At 46.1% G+C, this 17906-nt stretch overlaps 1 protein-coding gene across 1 annotated transcript in view; it reads right to left on the bottom strand.

Moving 5' to 3' along the window:
- Window positions 1–147: 147 nt before the first annotated feature.
- The window catches only part of GTPBP1 (GTP-binding protein 1), a 40185-nt gene continuing 22426 nt past the window's right edge, over window positions 148–17906 (bottom strand). The window contains exons 9-12 of the mRNA XM_050173585.3: window positions 17043–17225; window positions 11990–12128; window positions 9898–10221; window positions 148–7956 (exon numbers count right to left, since the gene is read on the bottom strand). Coding sequence (XP_050029542.1) covers window positions 7838–7956; window positions 9898–10221; window positions 11990–12128; window positions 17043–17225 — 765 coding nt within the window. The 3' untranslated portion in view covers window positions 148–7837. The remainder of the gene's footprint in view (window positions 7957–9897; window positions 10222–11989; window positions 12129–17042; window positions 17226–17906) is intronic.

Below are 17906 nucleotides of genomic sequence, written 5' to 3'. Positions count from 1 at the left end.
CCCTCCCGTAACATTTCCATGAACTCTGTGCTTGCTATTGTTAGCCCATCTGGGCTCTCATCGACAGCGTCTTACAAAAGCCATCATTGTCTCTTTTTTTTTTTTAGTCTTTTTTTTTTTTTACAAACACAGTCAATGCAATACAGGTAATATTTGGAAATGTGTTTTATTCCTTCTTCATTTGTATAAACAAACACTATGTGAAAGGAGCACAAATTATTTCCGATGGCCACTGCAGTCAACACTATGGTACACTGGTTAAAACGAAATTTCTCTGGCACGATTAACACAATGTTTTACCATAAAAGCAACACAATGTACACTTCTGTTAGATTATAATTTAAATGTAAGCCATATGAGAGTGCCTTGTAAATATGTGCCTGATCAAGGCTTTCCAAAGCGGATGAAAACATGTGGGCAGTTCTTGTTTTTTTCCGTTAATTGTACATCTTGGCGAACTCGCTTGAAAAGAACTCTATTGTACAAGCTATTCAGTCTTTATACGGTGCATTATCCATTTATTTGACCACGAGACACCAACTGTCTCGGTGGACAGGGACGATCGGATGGCGCTACAGGAGCTACTCGAGTGTTTCAGCAAATTACCATTCTCTTGTTCTAGTAACGCCGGAGACGTAGAAGGCAGCACTGCTGGTCACACTCTCTGCAACAGTCTTCAATTGTAATTCCTCAGAAATATTGACGTATTGCACAGCTCTTCTCAAGAAAACAAACAAAAATTTCGACACGTGTCGGAGCCAACACAGATATATTAAAGAAGTGCCGACACATTTTAGGCAAGCCCACTTAGTTTCTTTCTGTACTTATGAGAAGGTACAAAGCCTCTTCACTCTCGAAAATAAATACTGGCAAAGCGTATCGGAGCACCCTAAATAATTGCCTATGTCCCTTTTAATCATGGTTCAGCCAGTTTTGGTATTAAAGAAGTGGACGCATCGAGACGCTATCGGGTTGCACCGTTCCAGCGCTCACTGCTGCTACCGCATGCGAGCACAACTGGAGGAAATGCACACAACACTCTCGTTTAATTTCTTTTATGGGCAACTTGTTTTTGTACTTAGCCATTATTGCTACGCAAGAATAAAAAATTTTGGCTTCGTGTCACATCACGAGAACGTCAATGGTACCAGTAATCATTTAGAGACCGACTTCAGTATCAAATTTAAGTATCTTACACTTTCCGACCTTCACAGCACATAATTTCCAAGTGTGCAGTAGGGCTTCTGTGACTTGAAAAATGCGTGTCAGTAGTAACTTCTTTAATTTGCGATTCCTGTGCATGTTTCCATCATCACGGCTTATACGGTAATGGCATTGCATGGGTCTCGGGACTAAAACGCTGCATTGGCATGGAAACGCGTGAAGCCTTGGCAGTGCCATCACTTTTTAATCTCATCTTGGGCATTGTTGCTGAAAGACAATTAAAAATACGAGTTGAAAATCACAATTACGCAACAACAGCACTGCATCATGCATGAGCGCTATGTGATGCTGCATTTCGTTGTTGTTGTTATGAGGCTTGAACCTGTAGTTTTACATTCTTTAGTGGTTAACGCCAGTTCCAAACAGCCAAAAATTTTGCTATATTCATTGACTGTCAATGACGAACAAGCCTCCGACGAGATTCACGCCTCTCTAAAAAAAAATCAGTAATTTGGCATGAGTGTCCATGTTACCCACTTCCATGTACTCCCAGCAAATTTCCAATGCATTGTACCCGGTACTTGTCAAAGGTACACCCCACAAACGTTGGCCAACAAGATGTAATGGCTAAATATAACACACTGAGGGAAAAAAGAAAATCTGAATGCATCGGCTTAACTGTGTAGGCGCTGGTGTTGAGACTTTTTTCTGTCAATACTGATGAAGCTTCACTCTTTCTTTAACTTAACTTGATTGGCAACTGATGATTGACGATTAGGCAACTTTTTTTCGTAAGTCAATTTGTTTCCAAGATGACATTACTCTTCCATTATTTCAGGTCACAATATAAAAAGAAAGGATAAAATATTCCCAAGGTAAAGTATTTCCAAGCCTAAAGAGGAGAGGCGGGTGAATATTTGAAGTTTCAAACATGAACCGACTATCGCTCACCGACCATTCGTATTCAGAAAGGAACTGTTTCTGAATATCCAAAACTAACTGAATATTTTGCAACAAACGACTACTGATGTTTTCTTACTCTTCTTTGTCTGCTAACACAGTTTTGTTTTTGAGGCACAAGCTTGCATGACAACATAAGAGTTCTGCACGTAGCAAGTAATCTGGTGTTTCTGTCGGGCTGGTCAAGCCGCATTTCGATCTTTTACATGACGATTACCGATGTTTTCCTTGCAGCAGGCCCTTTTACATGTGTTTGTGGCAAAGAAGTCCATCAGCAGCTTTCTTTTTTTTTTTTCTATAACTTGTGATCGCTTTTCTGCAACAATTTATTTAGCAGTTTCATGAATCTCCACTTCATACAGCAGCCATTCATTCTTGCAAGGCCTGTTTGTAACCAAGCCCTAAAGATGTCGTTCAGTCTTTTAATGACAATTAGTGGTCTTTTGTTTAAGCCATATTCTTTGTCCCTGATAGCTGGCAGTCTTTTTTTTGGACCAGTCAGATGTGGTACTTAGTTCTACAGGAACAAACGTTCCTTCTGTAAATAGGTATATGCATTTGCATTTCACTATTCAACATTCAATCAATACTTCCTATTCATATTCAAAAAATGTTATTCACCCACCTCTAATAAAGAGTAAAAAACGAAACGTTTGAAGCACCTTTCTGTTTTCACCAGTTATATTGCCACATTTTCTGCCACTACGGCAGACATTGCCAGATCCCGACTGGCAGCTTACTGCTATCATTGAAAAGAAAGGTGTACAATCAATGCATTCTACCCGTTCTAATATATGGGGTAGAAGCTTGAGGTTGACGAAGACGCTCAAGAGCAAGTTAAGGGCCGCACAAAGAGCGATGGAATGAAGACTGTTAGGCATAACGTTAAGAGACAGTAAGAGAGCAGTGTGGGTCAGAGAGCAAATGGGGATAGTCAATATTCTAGTTGACATGAAGAGAAAAAAAAATAGAGCTGGGCAGGCCATGTAATGCGTAGGTTAGATGACCGGTTGACCAATAGAGTTACAAAATGAGTGCCAAGAGTAGGGAAGTGCAGTCAAGGACAGCAGAAAACTAGGTGGGCTGATGAAATGAGGAAATTCGCAGGTGTAATTGTAATAGGTAGGCGCAGGACAGGGGGTAATTGGAGAGTGCAGGGAGAGGCTTTCGTCCTGCAGTGGACATAAAATAGGCTAATGATGATTTTCTGCCACATGTAATGGGCTGTAATATAGCTAATAATGGTCAGATAGAAAAGCTGCCTTCTAACATTTCATTTACTTACTCTAAGCTTACTAATCAAGCCTTAGAGACAATATATTATGCAATTTTTTTACATCGTAGCCTCAAACAACAGAAGTGAAATGTTCATTATCTTAGGAACTGACCTATGCACAACCAACTACATATTTAACATCAGCCAACAAAACTGTATGCTTCATTAATTACCGATAAATAACTAAGACTAAAAGGAACAGGAAACATCACAATACATTTATGCTACCTTGAAATCAAGGCCACAGTAAACTGCGGAAATAATGCTATCAAGAGTGTTCAGCGGTTCCAGTAGTAGGTACAACACGGGCAATTGTCTCTGCACAGACATCTTTAAATGTAAGAGACCCTGTAATAAAGAACACTCCGAGGAGGGGAGGGGGGGGAGCAAACAATGGCAATAGCGAAAGTTTTTTTAATCTTGCCAAGCGCAGACTTTGGCTCTTTTAGAATACAGTGTAGTCCACATTCGTTGGCAAACGATTAACTAGGCCCGAGCACAAACACCCTCAAAATCTACATCACATGATGAGCTGGTGGGGGAACACGAAGGCACCGTCATCACCCATCGTGCCTTCGTGTGCCTTTTCTTTTGCCAAATCTGCTTTCGCCATGAGAGTGGCACTGTCCGTATTGTAGAAGCCCAGCTTATCGATACAGCTCCACCTAATTTTATCTTAACAAAGTAGAAATTCACACCTGTCAGAGGAACCAGTGTCTCGTGACATTTTGTGGCCGACTGTACATGTGCATGGAGGGACAACTTGTAGACAGGAAGATGGAGAAATTTCAAGGGAATACCCATAAACTCTGTCAACACGCAACGCCTGCACCTTTAGCACCACAAGCAACTATGGAGTTAAAATTGTGATAACTGTTCTATGCAGCAACAAGAAACAGGGCAAGATTATTGCTTGCTCCCCACCCACCTCCCAATCCTCGTAGCCAACTTGCAAAAAAAAAAAATGATTTGAACTAAAACATTGTACAACCCAAAAATCTTGACAACCGTAATTTCTGTCCTAAATGTGCCGGTTAAATTAGCTTTCATTTTCTTTGCAACTCCACGATTATAGTTTCACAGCAGTGGTTTTCTATACAGCAATGTGGAATATAGCGCTTTCATCTTGGCCCTATTGGTTCCTAGCCAATGCTTTGCGATAAAATACAGAAAAGGAAAACTGTCATTTTACCACACAGAAAGCTTTCTTGTGTTTCTAATGCACTGCATTCTAATACACGTGCGTCATGACTGCAGCGCTTCAAAGCAGACAATGAATTCTATTGTAGAGAGTCGGCAAGAACTGCAATCTTTCAGCAGTTCCGAGGATGGAACTGACAATTCTCACTTTGTCTGCGATGTCAGTTGTCGTTAAAATGGACGAGAAAAAAAGACACGTTGTGTAGCACAACAAAGCTGGAAGTAAAATGACACCACCAGGTCTCATACACAACCAAAGTGTTTAAGAACAGATGAAACATAAACTATGCAAGCACCAAGCCAGACAGCAACAATACTAGTTTGTATTTTATCTGTACTTAACCCTTCAACTCGCAATTCTGAGCTATGCTCGTCAAGGGAGGTTGTTGCAATATTGCTCACGGTCAGTGATCGGCATTACTTTCAATTTTCAGCGCTAGAGAGCAGTGGAAGGTCAGAAAGAACATGAAATCAAGAATCAATATATTTGCAAAATCAGAACGACATAGAAAAAATTATGACTACATAAGAAATGTGGGAAATTCAGTATGTTTTTTCGGAAATAATTTGGGAGTTAAAGGGTTAAAAACCATATTCCACTTGAACAGATGTAGCAAGTAAGCACTGAATGTGTCCTCTCCTTTCCTTCATTATCATCCATCACGATATTCCAACTCACAAATCCATACCAACTCATCCAAATGTCAACCTTACTGCACAGATACAACTTTTTAGTATAATGCAAATTATGCCTATAACGATTCCAATAAAGCATTCTCTTTTTCGTAACCATTACGTTGTCCAAAGCAAAAAATACGGACCATCAACAGACCTCCAATTATACCTTCGAAAGACACCACCCAGCAGTACAAGTACGTTACGTTATAGGCTCAAGGAATTAACTCACAATGAATCACTCCCAACTTCTCTATGCCTCCAATATGCCTTTTTCACAGCTACACATTATTTTAAACAGTTGACTGATTTTTCGGACATGCCCGATAATTCAGATGTCTTTGCAACACTGCCGCATACCGCATATAGCCAATATATATGGACGTCCTCACTGTCAAATTTTTCAGACCTTTTACCATGACTGCAGGTCTGAAACGGCATTAATTGAAGCCGCTGCCATTTTGATTATCTCGCCGCCTTGAACCAGCGCTCTCCTGCGCCAATCTGCTGGCAGTAGCCATTTTGTGCCGTTTCTAGGCCTAGGTGCTTCGACACTTTGTTATCAAAGTTCCTGCTGTTCAGTGCCATGTTTTTCATTCAAAGGATTTGCCGCTGTTGGCAAGGGCGCTGACATCTTCGCTGATGTCGTTGAGGCGCAGAGAAGGCCTAAAACGTTGCATAATACCGGCTCCTGAAAGTCAGCTTCGCAATACAGCAGTGTCATGTGATCAAGCATATGCAGTATTGCAGTGAAGCATGCAAGCATACCAAGCGTGCAAGGGGGCTAGCCACTGTCACTGGACATAAAATGTGTTCCTTAATTATACACACACACCCCCGCCATGTCCTGTCGCAGTACGAGCACCAAGACACCTAGTATGTGTACTGGCAGGTAAAGCTATTTCGGGCGTGGCTGTGGCGATTTGAGCTCTTAAAGGGCAGTTAAAGACATGCTTTTTTTTTTTTTTTGACTGCCTGGTTTCTGGACCGCTCTTGCGGTCTCTACGGAGTCTAAAAAATGTGATGTTGGCTGCATATACTATTAGGTTCTCGGACTGAAATGAATACCTATGCTGATACCACAAAGTCTGTAGAATCATTGTTTATGCCCTGTGACTGCAGCAGTGCCATCATCAACGTGGAGGAAGTGTCATATGGACAACCTTGAAGCCTTGTCATTAAAAAAGTAATCGTAGGACGCAGCTGCTGCTTGTCACAGTCACGTTGGGTTTGTCGCCTGCTTGTCTGTCACACCGCTCGGAAGATGCAACGCGAAATTAACCATGCGAATACTTTGGAGTGAGTATTGCTGTTGCAATGTCAACAATGTTCTTGCGTATCAAGGACGAGAGAAATAAAGTCCTTAAATGTGGCGAGCAGAAAAGAGAGTGGCATGGCCTCGAAGAAGCGGCCAGCAGTACTTAAACCTACGATGAACAAAGCAACTTATTGTGCACTGTACCCAGGATTCAACCCCATGTTTGCATTTGGCAATTGAACACACGACGACAACGAAGTCATAGGAGGGTGCCTTGTAAAGCCCAACCGCGTAAAGCTTCCCCTAAGTTGTTTTTTTTCGTCCTTTTCCTCTTTCCTACACATGTCATCATTGAGTTTATATAGGTAAACTCTTCAGAGCATCAAAAGATAATCGAATGTTATCCTGTGCAAGACCAGCTGATTCCCTCTAAGAATCTGACTCATTGCAGCCTTCATTTGTTCGCGTTAGTCAACATCACAAAAGTTGGCAGAATGTTATAAACCCAATTTGAGCCAAGCGTCGGTTAAATACTTAAACTTGTAGCGTACGTCACGCAAATCTTAATTTGAACAACGTGCAAGTAGAGGACATTGGTGGCACTAAAGTGTGCCGTGTTTCAATAGTAATCGCCAGAGTAGAACCAGCAAGAAGAAGTAGACAAACGTTAGAAGTTACATCATGGCCAAACAAACTAGTCATTATAGCAACAACGCAAGCTTAACGAGCCTAAAGCTGTCAAAAAGAAGAAAAGGAACGGTCAAAGTCAATGGGCATTACACAAGGGCAAAACAATAAGGTCGCATTGTGTGAGAAATGAAATTCCTGAACAACAAAAAAAGCACAATGGCTGTACTGTCCATGACAAGAGAGAAAATGAGGAGCTAAGTGACAAAGCTAACAAGCTCGTGAGCAAAATTTTCAAAGCCGAATTCGCTCTTGCAAGTTAGTTCAGGGTAAGGTTGTTCTGAACACATATGGGTAAAACTTTTGCTTGGCAAGCGAGTCCTTTTGACATACAAGGAATGGGAACAGATGCTTGGCAAGCGAGTCCTATTAGACACACGGGCACAGACAATGAAGCGACGGGAAAAGAAAAAAAAATTTAAGAACACCGGGGGTATAAAGACAGCACCAAGGATCCACCAATGAGATGCCCAAGTTGGGCACGAGGAGTCGGGGTTAAGAGTGGCAGAGAATGTGGGCGTGCACGCTGGCTTTAAGTACGCACTACAAAGATCCTTGTCGGGTGATGTAACATAATATCTGGGTCTTAAAAACACACTCTACAAAACACAAGGCGCCTAGATGACTGGGGCCATTCGGGGACCTCGGTAACGGCCGCGGTTGCGTTTGCTGGCTTTCTGCGGTTCGTTCTCGGCCCTGGGCACTGCTGTTGATAAGCTCCCGGATGATGTGGTATCTGCATCAATGAAGAGGATAAAGGAAATAGAAAACAGTGGTTAGGATAGCATTAGTCTTAGTGTGTCATACTTTTGCAGTTATCGTACTGTCATGCAAGTGCCGTGTGACCCTCCGGTCTCACCAGCTGCACACTTCATCACAGACAACCATTCAACAAGGCGAAAACACTGTCAAGTCAAAAGACTGCTGTGCAGGAAACCTATCATCATTTCCTTTACACGGCTGACAGTAGCACAGGTGCAAGGAGGCAGCTAGACTCTCACACCACCCCTCCCCATGATGTCTGTCTTCCCTGGATGACTTGTATTTTGCCTGGCATTTGGCTTCTCCGCATCAGCACACACACATGACAGAAGGAGCCACACAAAAGTAACAGTTATGCTTGTGACAGTTGAATAGATGGTGACAACTGAACGCATCTCGAGTTAATCACGCGGGCGCGGAATCTATGAGAAAGCTGGCCTTCACATCCCAAGAGGTGCCGATAACTACCGCCATCCAAAAGGAGTGAAAAAGGCAGCAAAATGCTGACCGATGAATAGCTGCCAAGTCTCAACATTGATCTTGCGGCTCTTTAGGAATGTGTGAGGAGTGGTTGCATGGGTGGGGAGGGGGGGCCCTCCGGGCCCCCCCCCTGGGTACGTGCCAGTCTTGTGCATTCGCAAAGTCGACCCTTGTGTTACAATTGGGGTCGCGTTGCATTCGGGTAAATACGGTACTGTGGTCCAGTGTGTTGTGTCTTTTGTTTCTAAGAGCTAATCAACCTTACAACTGTTTTCAAAAATGTGCAATAAATTGCGTGCAGTAAACTTGAACATTGTTGTGCTGAAACAGGATACAGTAAAACCTCATTAAACTGTAGTTGGCCGTAGTAGAAAAAGTGCGTACTAAAGGGTAGTACTGCTTTAACTAAAAAAGCGTGAGATTGCCCACTTACCTGTCAAAAATGGAACTACGAGAGAGTGCGATGAAAGGGTAGGAAACATGCATTAGTTATTCACTTCGCGTGACAAAAGTCTGTTATTTTCATTTGATGCCACTGCAGGCTAGCAGCGACAAAGGCGGCAGCGGCCTCAAACTCACTTAAGCTACGAGCCAGCTTTTTTTGCCAGCCCCCATCTTCTCGGCAAACACCTGCATGAGGCCGACGTAACGCGCAGCTTCTGCCACTGTCCGACCTGAACCGCCCGTGCTTTCGCTTTCCGTGTTGTGTTGTCCTCATCACTGTCGTTAGGCGACACTTTGACAACAACAGAGGCAACAATGGCGAAAAGTCGAACCTCGTAACCGACATCTCTTTGTGGTCGCAGCAGGCAGCGCTGCCAAGCAACTTCGCATTCCAAATGTCACACACCGTAGTCAACGGTAGATCCCTCTCGAGTGCGAGCGCCGACTTCATGCCATGTTCAATAGCACGAACGACGTCCAACTTTTCTTCTATGCTGGGCACTCGGTATGTTTATCCGAGCTTCGGCATGACGCGGATCCTTGCTTGCACAATGCCGAATTGATGTCGATGTTGATGTGGCTTCACGCGTAAACGCACAGGGCACCTGGAGGCCGTTATGACCTCTGAGGCTTGTTGTTCTGCCGGGTTGCCCGGTGGGAACAATGCACCGCCGTCATTGCGCGACGAAAAGTGGAAACATTACATCTTAATTGATACGTATGCAATGAGCTGGTATGGTCTATGTGGATACAAAACGCATTATGTTCGATGGCCGCTGAGTCGGGGATTGAACTTTACTACTTTTAAAACAAAACTACTGTTTAAGCGGGTGCAGTTTAATGAGGTTTTACTGTATTGCAATAAATGGCAATAACAGACATAGCAAAGTAACACTTTAACGAAGTAATTCCAGCTCTCTCTTCAACTTCCTTACAACGAGGTTTCAGTGTGCTAAACAACAGTCCCAAACACCTTTGCCAAAGTACGCACCCGCTGTTTGGTGTTCAACTGGCAAGACGTCGCCGTTGTTCTCAGAGGTGGACGGTGTGCTGTTGCTCCTGGCCTGCTGTTGCGGTTTGCTGGCCACCTTGGTGACCCCGTGGTAGTGCCCGCCCCCGGGCACAGGTGGGAACAGGCGCAGCACGTTCCCCACAGCCTTGGTGCGTCCCTCGCGGAACACCAGGCGCATGCCTGGACGCAGGTACTCTGGGTTTTTGATGAAGCGGAACCGCACCAGCGCCTTGTCGCCCGTGCGCAGGCAGTCGGTTGACATGGTCAGGATGGAGGCCGTCTGCCGGATGCTGCCGCAATGAACTGAAAGGGAATCGGCGGTTGACAAATGTGGTAGTTACAGTATATCTGTGTTCATTTGTTCATTGTATGAAGGTTCCTCTGTCAGTATAGCTGGGAATTCTTGCACTGCGATGGAGCTGAAGTGCTGCTACAATTGCCTGCAGTCAAACCTGCGAGTTCACGCTCGGAGCCGAAGTGCCACAGCTACTAAGACAGGGACACGGGATGCTTAGAAGTTGTTCGCAAGACAAAGAATGACTTCATTGGCTGACTGACCACTTGCTTTGACAGGCCAGGACAATACAGTAGAACCTTGTTCATGCATTTTGGAAAAAAAAAATTTGAGAAAAAATGTACAAACTGGGAAAACGTACAATCCGAAGTAAATAAAACAAAGTGGCAAACTCGATTATTGTTGACATGTATGCAATGCGAAGCGTCGTGCGGATCGTTGCGGCACGAGATTCTGATGCATGTCGTCAGCACGTTTGGATTATCGCCTACTAAAGGCATGCAGTACGCTAGCAATGGCACTACACATCATGCGCTGTAAAACAGATGAGTTAAGATGCTTATTGCAATAGGTTTGGCGGCGATAGCTGTGACTGTAGTGTGCGATGACCCGTAATAAGAAACTGTGCGCGCCGTTTTTTTCAGTGAGACGAGCAGCTATATGCTGTTGTCGATCGCATGCACTTCGTGCCTTTTCCTGTTCACACGGGATGTAGCGGCCGGAAAACTTATACAATCGTAGTCTGCAGCAGGAAACAAAGGCGCATTTCAGTCATCGCCTATTAATAGTGTGCGCTACGCTTCTGACAGTACTACGCGCTGTGAAACAGATAGATGATGCTTATCGCAACAAGATTGGCAGTGCTAACTATGAATGCTGCGTGCGACGACCCCGGAGAAGGTTTGCTGGCACCGAAATGAAAAACTGTGTGCGCATTGACGTTTTCACACGAGACGCGTGGGCGAGTATTGCAGTGAAGCTGCCACGGCGGGCACCTATAGACTGTTCTCCACAGCACGCGCCTCGCACATTTTGTTGTTTACACGGGATCTAGAGGCCGGAAGACGTATCATACGAGCGCAGTTTGGCAATGTACTGAACGTTGGTGCAGAAAAATCTTATTTTCTGGGAATGTATTCACCGGTGAAAAATGTGCGTAACTCTGTTGGGTCATTTCTTGTGTTCTCGATTGCAAACATTAGCGCCGGGGAAATGTACGTAACGGGAATGTATCAACAAGGTTCCACTGTACTCGCTTTGACAGGCCAGGACAATATTAAGGCTCTGAGGGACACCACAGCCAAAGGCTCCGTTTCATTTTTGCCATCCAAGGTTCTTTGATGCGCAGCACACTTTACGTTTTTATTTCCCACCTCCATAGAACGTGGCTGTAGGAGCTTGCCTGTTACATCATGTGCAGCACTAGGAACACAAAAGCCAACAAGCACCGTTGTAGTTGGTGGCAAGAAACCTTTACATGCTAAGCGGACCACATGGCTCTAGACAACTCCTTCTCCTCTTCCCTAAATATATCCCCACCTTATTGACGAAACCAATGAACCCCACTAAAGTGGGATCCCAACAAATAACCCGCATGATGCCATGTGACCGTTTGACATGGAGGTATGCCCTATCTCCTCCATGTCTAACAGTTGGGCCTGTCCTCTCTTAACAGGGTAGGCCTACAGTCCTTCCTTTTCAGCCAACTGACACTTGCTAATTCATCACTTATAAGGCTTCCGCACTGCGACGGGCACAAAAAGAAGCACCCCTCACCCATGGCCTGGTAGCGAGGGCTGATGGTGGTCGGGTGGTGCAGCACCAGGATCTCGCCCTCGAACTCCCAGCACGACTTGGGCTCCAGCTTGGGCGACACCAGCACCATGCCCTTGCGGATGTCCGAGCGCTTCACTTGCTGCGAGGGGGCACATAGTGAATGCACTTGTCAGTTGGGATTCTCTACTGTCTTGCAACATTGGGGCAAACTGAACAACTTTTCACCGATGCTATTAAGAAGACTGAATAGTTAACGGGTGACAAAATTCAGCAAGATACCGTATTTACCCGCGTATAACCCGCCTCTGCGTATAACCCGCACCCCTAACTTTGAACTCGGCGGAAAAAAAAAAAAAAAACTCGCGTATAACCCGCACGTTTACCTGAAAAAAAAAAATGAGCGCTAGAAAGATGCAACTCACACTCAGTGATCATTTCGTTTTCAGAACATTTATTCAAACGACCGCCACCACGTCACTGGTTATCCGATTCTTAATCGTCGCCGCTCTCACTACTGCCATCCGAGGCTTCATCGCCACTCTCAAAGACGTAGTCGTCCTCGGAACCATCCAAACTATTACTGATCGCACATTTTTTAAAGCTTTTCCGCACCAAATCGGCCGGTATCGCTTTCCACGCATCCACGATCCACTGGCACAGCAATGGAATATCAGGCCTTCGCACGCGTCCCGTCGGTGTGAGGGCGTAAATGCCGTCGGCCATCCACTGGGCATACAGCCGCTTCACGTGTGCCTTGAACGGCTTGTTCAGGCACACGTCGAGTGGCTGTAGCATGGACGTCATGCCGCCAGGTATTATGACGAGGTCGGTGCTGGTCTCGGCAAGGCGAGCCTTCACCGCATCAGTGCAGTGGCCTCTGAAGGAATCTAGTACGAGCATCGACCGGCGTGCCAGCAAGGCACCTGGTCTTCGCTCCCAGATTACTCGAAGCCAGTCACCGACTAGGCCACTGTTCATCCACGAATTTTCTTCCGCACGCACAACGATTCCTGGGGGCAGTGGAATGCTAGGTAGCGTCTTGCGTTTGAAAATGACATACGGGCGCAGTTTCGTGCCGTCAGCCAAAGCGCATAGCATGACTGTGCAGCGCAGCTTGGCATTTCCGCCGGTCAGCACGCTGACTGATTTGGAGCCCTTTTTTTCCATGGTCGTGTCCATCGGCATCTCAAAGTACACAGGTGTTTGATCAGCATTTCCCACCTGAGACAGCAAATAGCTGTGCTCCTTCCGAAGTGCGATCACATATCGTTGAAAGTTCAACAACTTTTCCTCGTAGGCTTCAGGAAGCCGCTGGCACATGGTTGTTCGCCGCCGCATAGAAAATCCATGTCTTCGCATGAAGCGCTGAAGCCATCCACGGCTTGCACGAAACTCACGTGGAATGTTCAATTCCCGGGCCAACTTCAGGGCTTCCATTTGCGCCATCTCAGTCGAAACAGCGTGGCCACGACTTCTCTGCTCCTCAATGAACTTCGCAAGCTGCGTCTCGAGGTGGGGGTACGCGCCAGTCTTCGGACCCCGAAACGCTCGCCTGTCCCGGTTCGTTGCTTCGAGACTCTCTTTTTTCTTCCTCCAGTCGCGAATGCACGACTCGTCGACGTCATGCTGTCTTGCAGCAGCTCTGTTGCCGATTTCTTCGGCAGCGGCTATAATCTTTAGCTTCTCTTTCGCTGTGAAACACTGCCGTCGAGTCGCACTCATGATGCCAAAACAAAGCAGGCAAACAGTGCAAACTGGGGTAAGTACACTAAACAGCGCCTAACGCGAGGCTCAACAATGCTGGCCTTTCGTTGGCCCTTCATCGGCTTGACAAGCGTCGATGACGATGGGGATGGCGGACTACACGGGGAGGCCGCCGCACATTGCGGTGAAGCCGACCCCCCCCCCCCTCCCAAGGAAAAAATTCGCAGATAACCCGCACCCCCACTTTTTAAACGCGTTTTTTCACATTTTGGTGCGGGTTATACGCGAATAAATACGGTAGTTAGCTCGAGGTCAAAGCATCTTGTTTGTCGCTTCTTGTGAGATTGGCGGCATCACAAACTTATCCACCTGCGTCAAATTTATGGGTACAAAGTTTCTCAAGTAATGGTAGTAGCCCTCAATTTCAAGCTCCCTACTTCCTCCGCTTAGGCTGGAAAGTCTTGCACAGAACAGTATAAGCGCCTGTCTATTTGACTAGCAGAATGAGTGCCAGGGGAAGAGAAGTGCATTTGAGAGTGCCAGAGTGGGCCTCTGATTTTCCACTTCTGGCTACCTGTGGGCTGCCAGAACTAGCCAAGGCTATTTTGGTCTGGCAGCTCTCTGGAAGTTCTCTGGCTACCACACAACAAAAAGAGGCAATGAGTGCTCGCTACTGCCTTTGCAGGTAGGTACTTGGCAAACCACAATGCGAGTGCTTGAGGACTTTTGCATCGCTCAGCCAAATGGCTATGGTGACTTATGGTCTTCATTACATCTGGCATTATCTTCTAATTTTTTTGGATGGTGCGATACAGAAGTGGCAAACATTTGAAGTTTAATTTTTGCATCTTCTGAAGGTTGTTTCCATGAACAGAATGTGGCGCTATCTAAAACGCTTCTGCACCATGTACTGCGGAGGTTGTAGATGCTCATTCCAACAAGTTGCGGTGCTTCTTGGGTTTACTTTTCTCTGGTGACATCCATTTTTTACATCTCTCGTGCATATGCGGTGATATCTCCTTCTGCAGTTAGCAAAGTTGGTCGCAGTCGCAGCTAGCCAGCGTGCTTCATTGTATGTCTTGGGTGGCATCAAAACTACAGTGGAACCCCGTTCATACGTTTTTCACCGGACCGAGGAGAAAAAACGTAACAGCCGGGAAAACGCAACAGTGAGGAAAGCTCCGAAAATGAATGAAAAAAAGTGCAGCTTCAACTATAGACGATTTATTTCCACAGAGTGCGCTTAGAAATGAAAAAAAGTCTAGAATGGTGGCTTGCCGTTTCTTTCGCTTGCTAGAAATCACCACACGTTTCTCAATAGCCTGGAAGGCCGCATTGCTGTCAGTGTCGCTGTGAGGTGCGACGTACCTGCGGAGGAGGTCCAGAGCCGCGACGGCTTCTCCAAAGCTAGGATTTGGCAACTCCCCGGCATCATGCGGATCGTGCTCCTCGTCGTCACCGCGCCACGGCAATGGCAACGGCCGAAGGAATATCCGCGGGAAATGTTGCCCTCTTTGGCGTAATCATGCTAACGTGCTAACGATTGTTTAGTATTGCTGCGGAGCGTGCGCGTCCGAGCAGCCCGGTTGCGCGCAGCGCGGCGTGGTTTCGCGAGAAATGTAAACAAGAGAGGAGAGCTGGCCCGATAGGCGGAGCAACGCCATGAGTAACGCCAACTTCCAGCTTCCCTTTAGCTATAGCTTCATAAAGAGTGACGTCAGGGCCTCTCCCAAGTTTCCTTCCTCCGCGAGTCAACCCGTCCAACAAAACAAACCATGCGGTGACCGTAATCACAGTGATGATAGCGAGAGCATTTTTCACGAATGGCCACCTAGTGGCGGCCTCTCGAACTGGCGTGCGGCTTTTTGCAGCCAGTTCCATAGCCAAGCCCGGCCAAGCCCGGTCAAAACTCGTCAAAAGCCAAAATGGCGGTTGGAGCGCGTTACCTACTTTAGCCCAGGCGGGTTCGGGTTGCGACGCATCATGCGAGGACGTTTTCACAGCTACCATGTAACAGCGGGGTTCCTTATACATTGGATCCTATGGAAGCTATGTCGGGACCGGATGAAAACGACGTAGCAGCCGGGAAAATGCTGCAGTGAGGAACGTAACAGCGGGGTTCTACTGTAATAAGTTCTAATAAGGCTGTTGATCTTAAAGAAATGCATTGGTTGAGTAATGGCCAGCCAGTCTATATAACTGCATGTAAATTCGATTGCTGCTATTATGATCAATACTGTTTTTTGATCAATACTGTTTTTTTTACTTGGTCACAGACTGCGTGCACTTCCACGTACCAGCTGCAGCCCCAATTCCTTCAGCACTACGCCGGAAGAGAGGCAGCATCAGCCGAAATAAATTTTCGAAATAAAAGCCCAAGCAGGATGGCACGAAAATCTATTCGTGTAAGAGGTACCCAATATCCTGCTTTTCAGTGTCGTAACAATTGCCAAATGGTGACAGAACATGAACTTGTCAAAAATGGTGGGCGGCATCGTCGCTGCATGCAAGTATCCTTGAGCCATCACTTTTGTGGGTATGATGACTTTCGTGAGGTTTCATGTCCTGGCACCAGATGCGCCAGAAGTGATTTGTTGCACTGTGCAAAGAGTGAGCTTGGCCCAGCACACGTCCTGTGCCGAGTCGTGCGAAATCTTGTGATAGTATTCCCTAATGCAATCACTAGAGGATATCGCTTCAGCTCTTCGGCAAACGTAACTAAATATTTCAAAGCGGGTAAAGCATAAATGTGCTGACTAAGCCAAGCATGCCAGCCACTGCCACAGCAGTAGCGTGTTTATGTTATCAGAATTTTCGTTGATCCCACGGCCAGCTGTCCCAACATTCGATTTTGCGACCTTCAAGCAGCTTCGGGTTGTCTTGGGATATCAGCCTATGTTACCTGATGTCGTTTTCCTATCAGAGTGGGAAATAGCTAGTTGCCATCCAGATGCCAGAACTCCAAAGGTCAAAGAGGCCCAGTGTTAGAAGATGTAATGAGAACAGGAAATTTGCAGGCATAGGACAGGTTCGGCTGGTGCAGAGCAGAGGTAGTTGGAGACATGTTGGAGAGGTGATCCTCTGGAATGCGTTACTATGGGAGTGGCAGAAGAATGGCCTAGGCTTAAGTTGGGTCATTACAGCACATAAACAACCGAGGGCTGGTGAAATAATAAAGGAAGCAAGCAAGCTCCTGCAGTGCATTGTTTCAGCACTCTTCGTACAGTGCATTGTTTATATCACCAGCCCTATTATCTGAAGACGTCATGGAACCATCATAAGTAAGCTTAGAAAGAATTTCCGATTACTTGTCAGCCAAAACAAAACAGAACATTAAGGTTGTTCTCACCTTCTTCAGTGCAAAGGAGGCTGTCTGACCACTGTGCACCTCCTTGACGGGCATCCGCTTCCGGTGTATGGACTTGACCGCCACAGGCTGAAAGTGGCCCAGTGGGTCCGGTCCGAGCAGGAGCACCTCGTTCAGCCGAATGACGCCCTTGAGCGTGGTGCCCGACACCACTGTGCCCACACCCTGCATGCAATGCCAAAGCATCCATCATACCCCATTAGCTTCTTTCAGAGTACTCTTGTGAAAATTTCACCACCACCCATTGACACCCATTTCATTCCTTTCAAAGTACTCTTAAAAAAAAAAAAAAAATACTGCACCCCTTGAGGCTTATCTCTTATCTTATTGTCAGCTGCCTTCCTTGCGTTCCCTTTCTCGAAAACTCGGCGCTCGCCACTTTCCTGTCAAGAATGCTATGTCACGCTGTTGACGTGCATGTCGTTCATGGCCTGGAGGTACCGGGAGTGCAGTTTAAAAGGGTCCCTGAAATGGTTCATAAAAATTTTGTAGACGTGTAGGGTATAGCTACAGTAAATCATTCGCACCACAATTTTTGTGAAGCCTCTCATATTGAGAAAGCTACGGACGATTACAAGTTACCCTCCTCCATAGTCATGCATTTTCTCCTCAATTCATTCGCCGAGTAATCAGGGCTAAGCTCCGCCTTCACTAACTCACTGTCATGATGGGACGTCGTGTCGTCTACTTCCGGTTGTCTGGAGCAGGCATGCGAAGCCTCTTCAACCTCTCCGCCAGCCGCCTGGCAGTCGATCCCAAGCGAGAGCTATCGAAGCAGCTTGCATTGCGAGCACTGTGTCGCAGCGCCGACCATGTCCAGTATTTCAGTAACCACAGGCGAGCTGG

Source organism: Dermacentor andersoni, chromosome 8 (genome assembly GCF_023375885.2).
Source record: "Dermacentor andersoni chromosome 8, qqDerAnde1_hic_scaffold, whole genome shotgun sequence".
NCBI lineage: Eukaryota > Metazoa > Arthropoda > Arachnida > Ixodida > Ixodidae > Dermacentor > Dermacentor andersoni.
The sequence above is the reverse complement of the archived record's forward strand: the minus strand, read 5'-3'. Positions and strand labels throughout refer to the sequence as shown.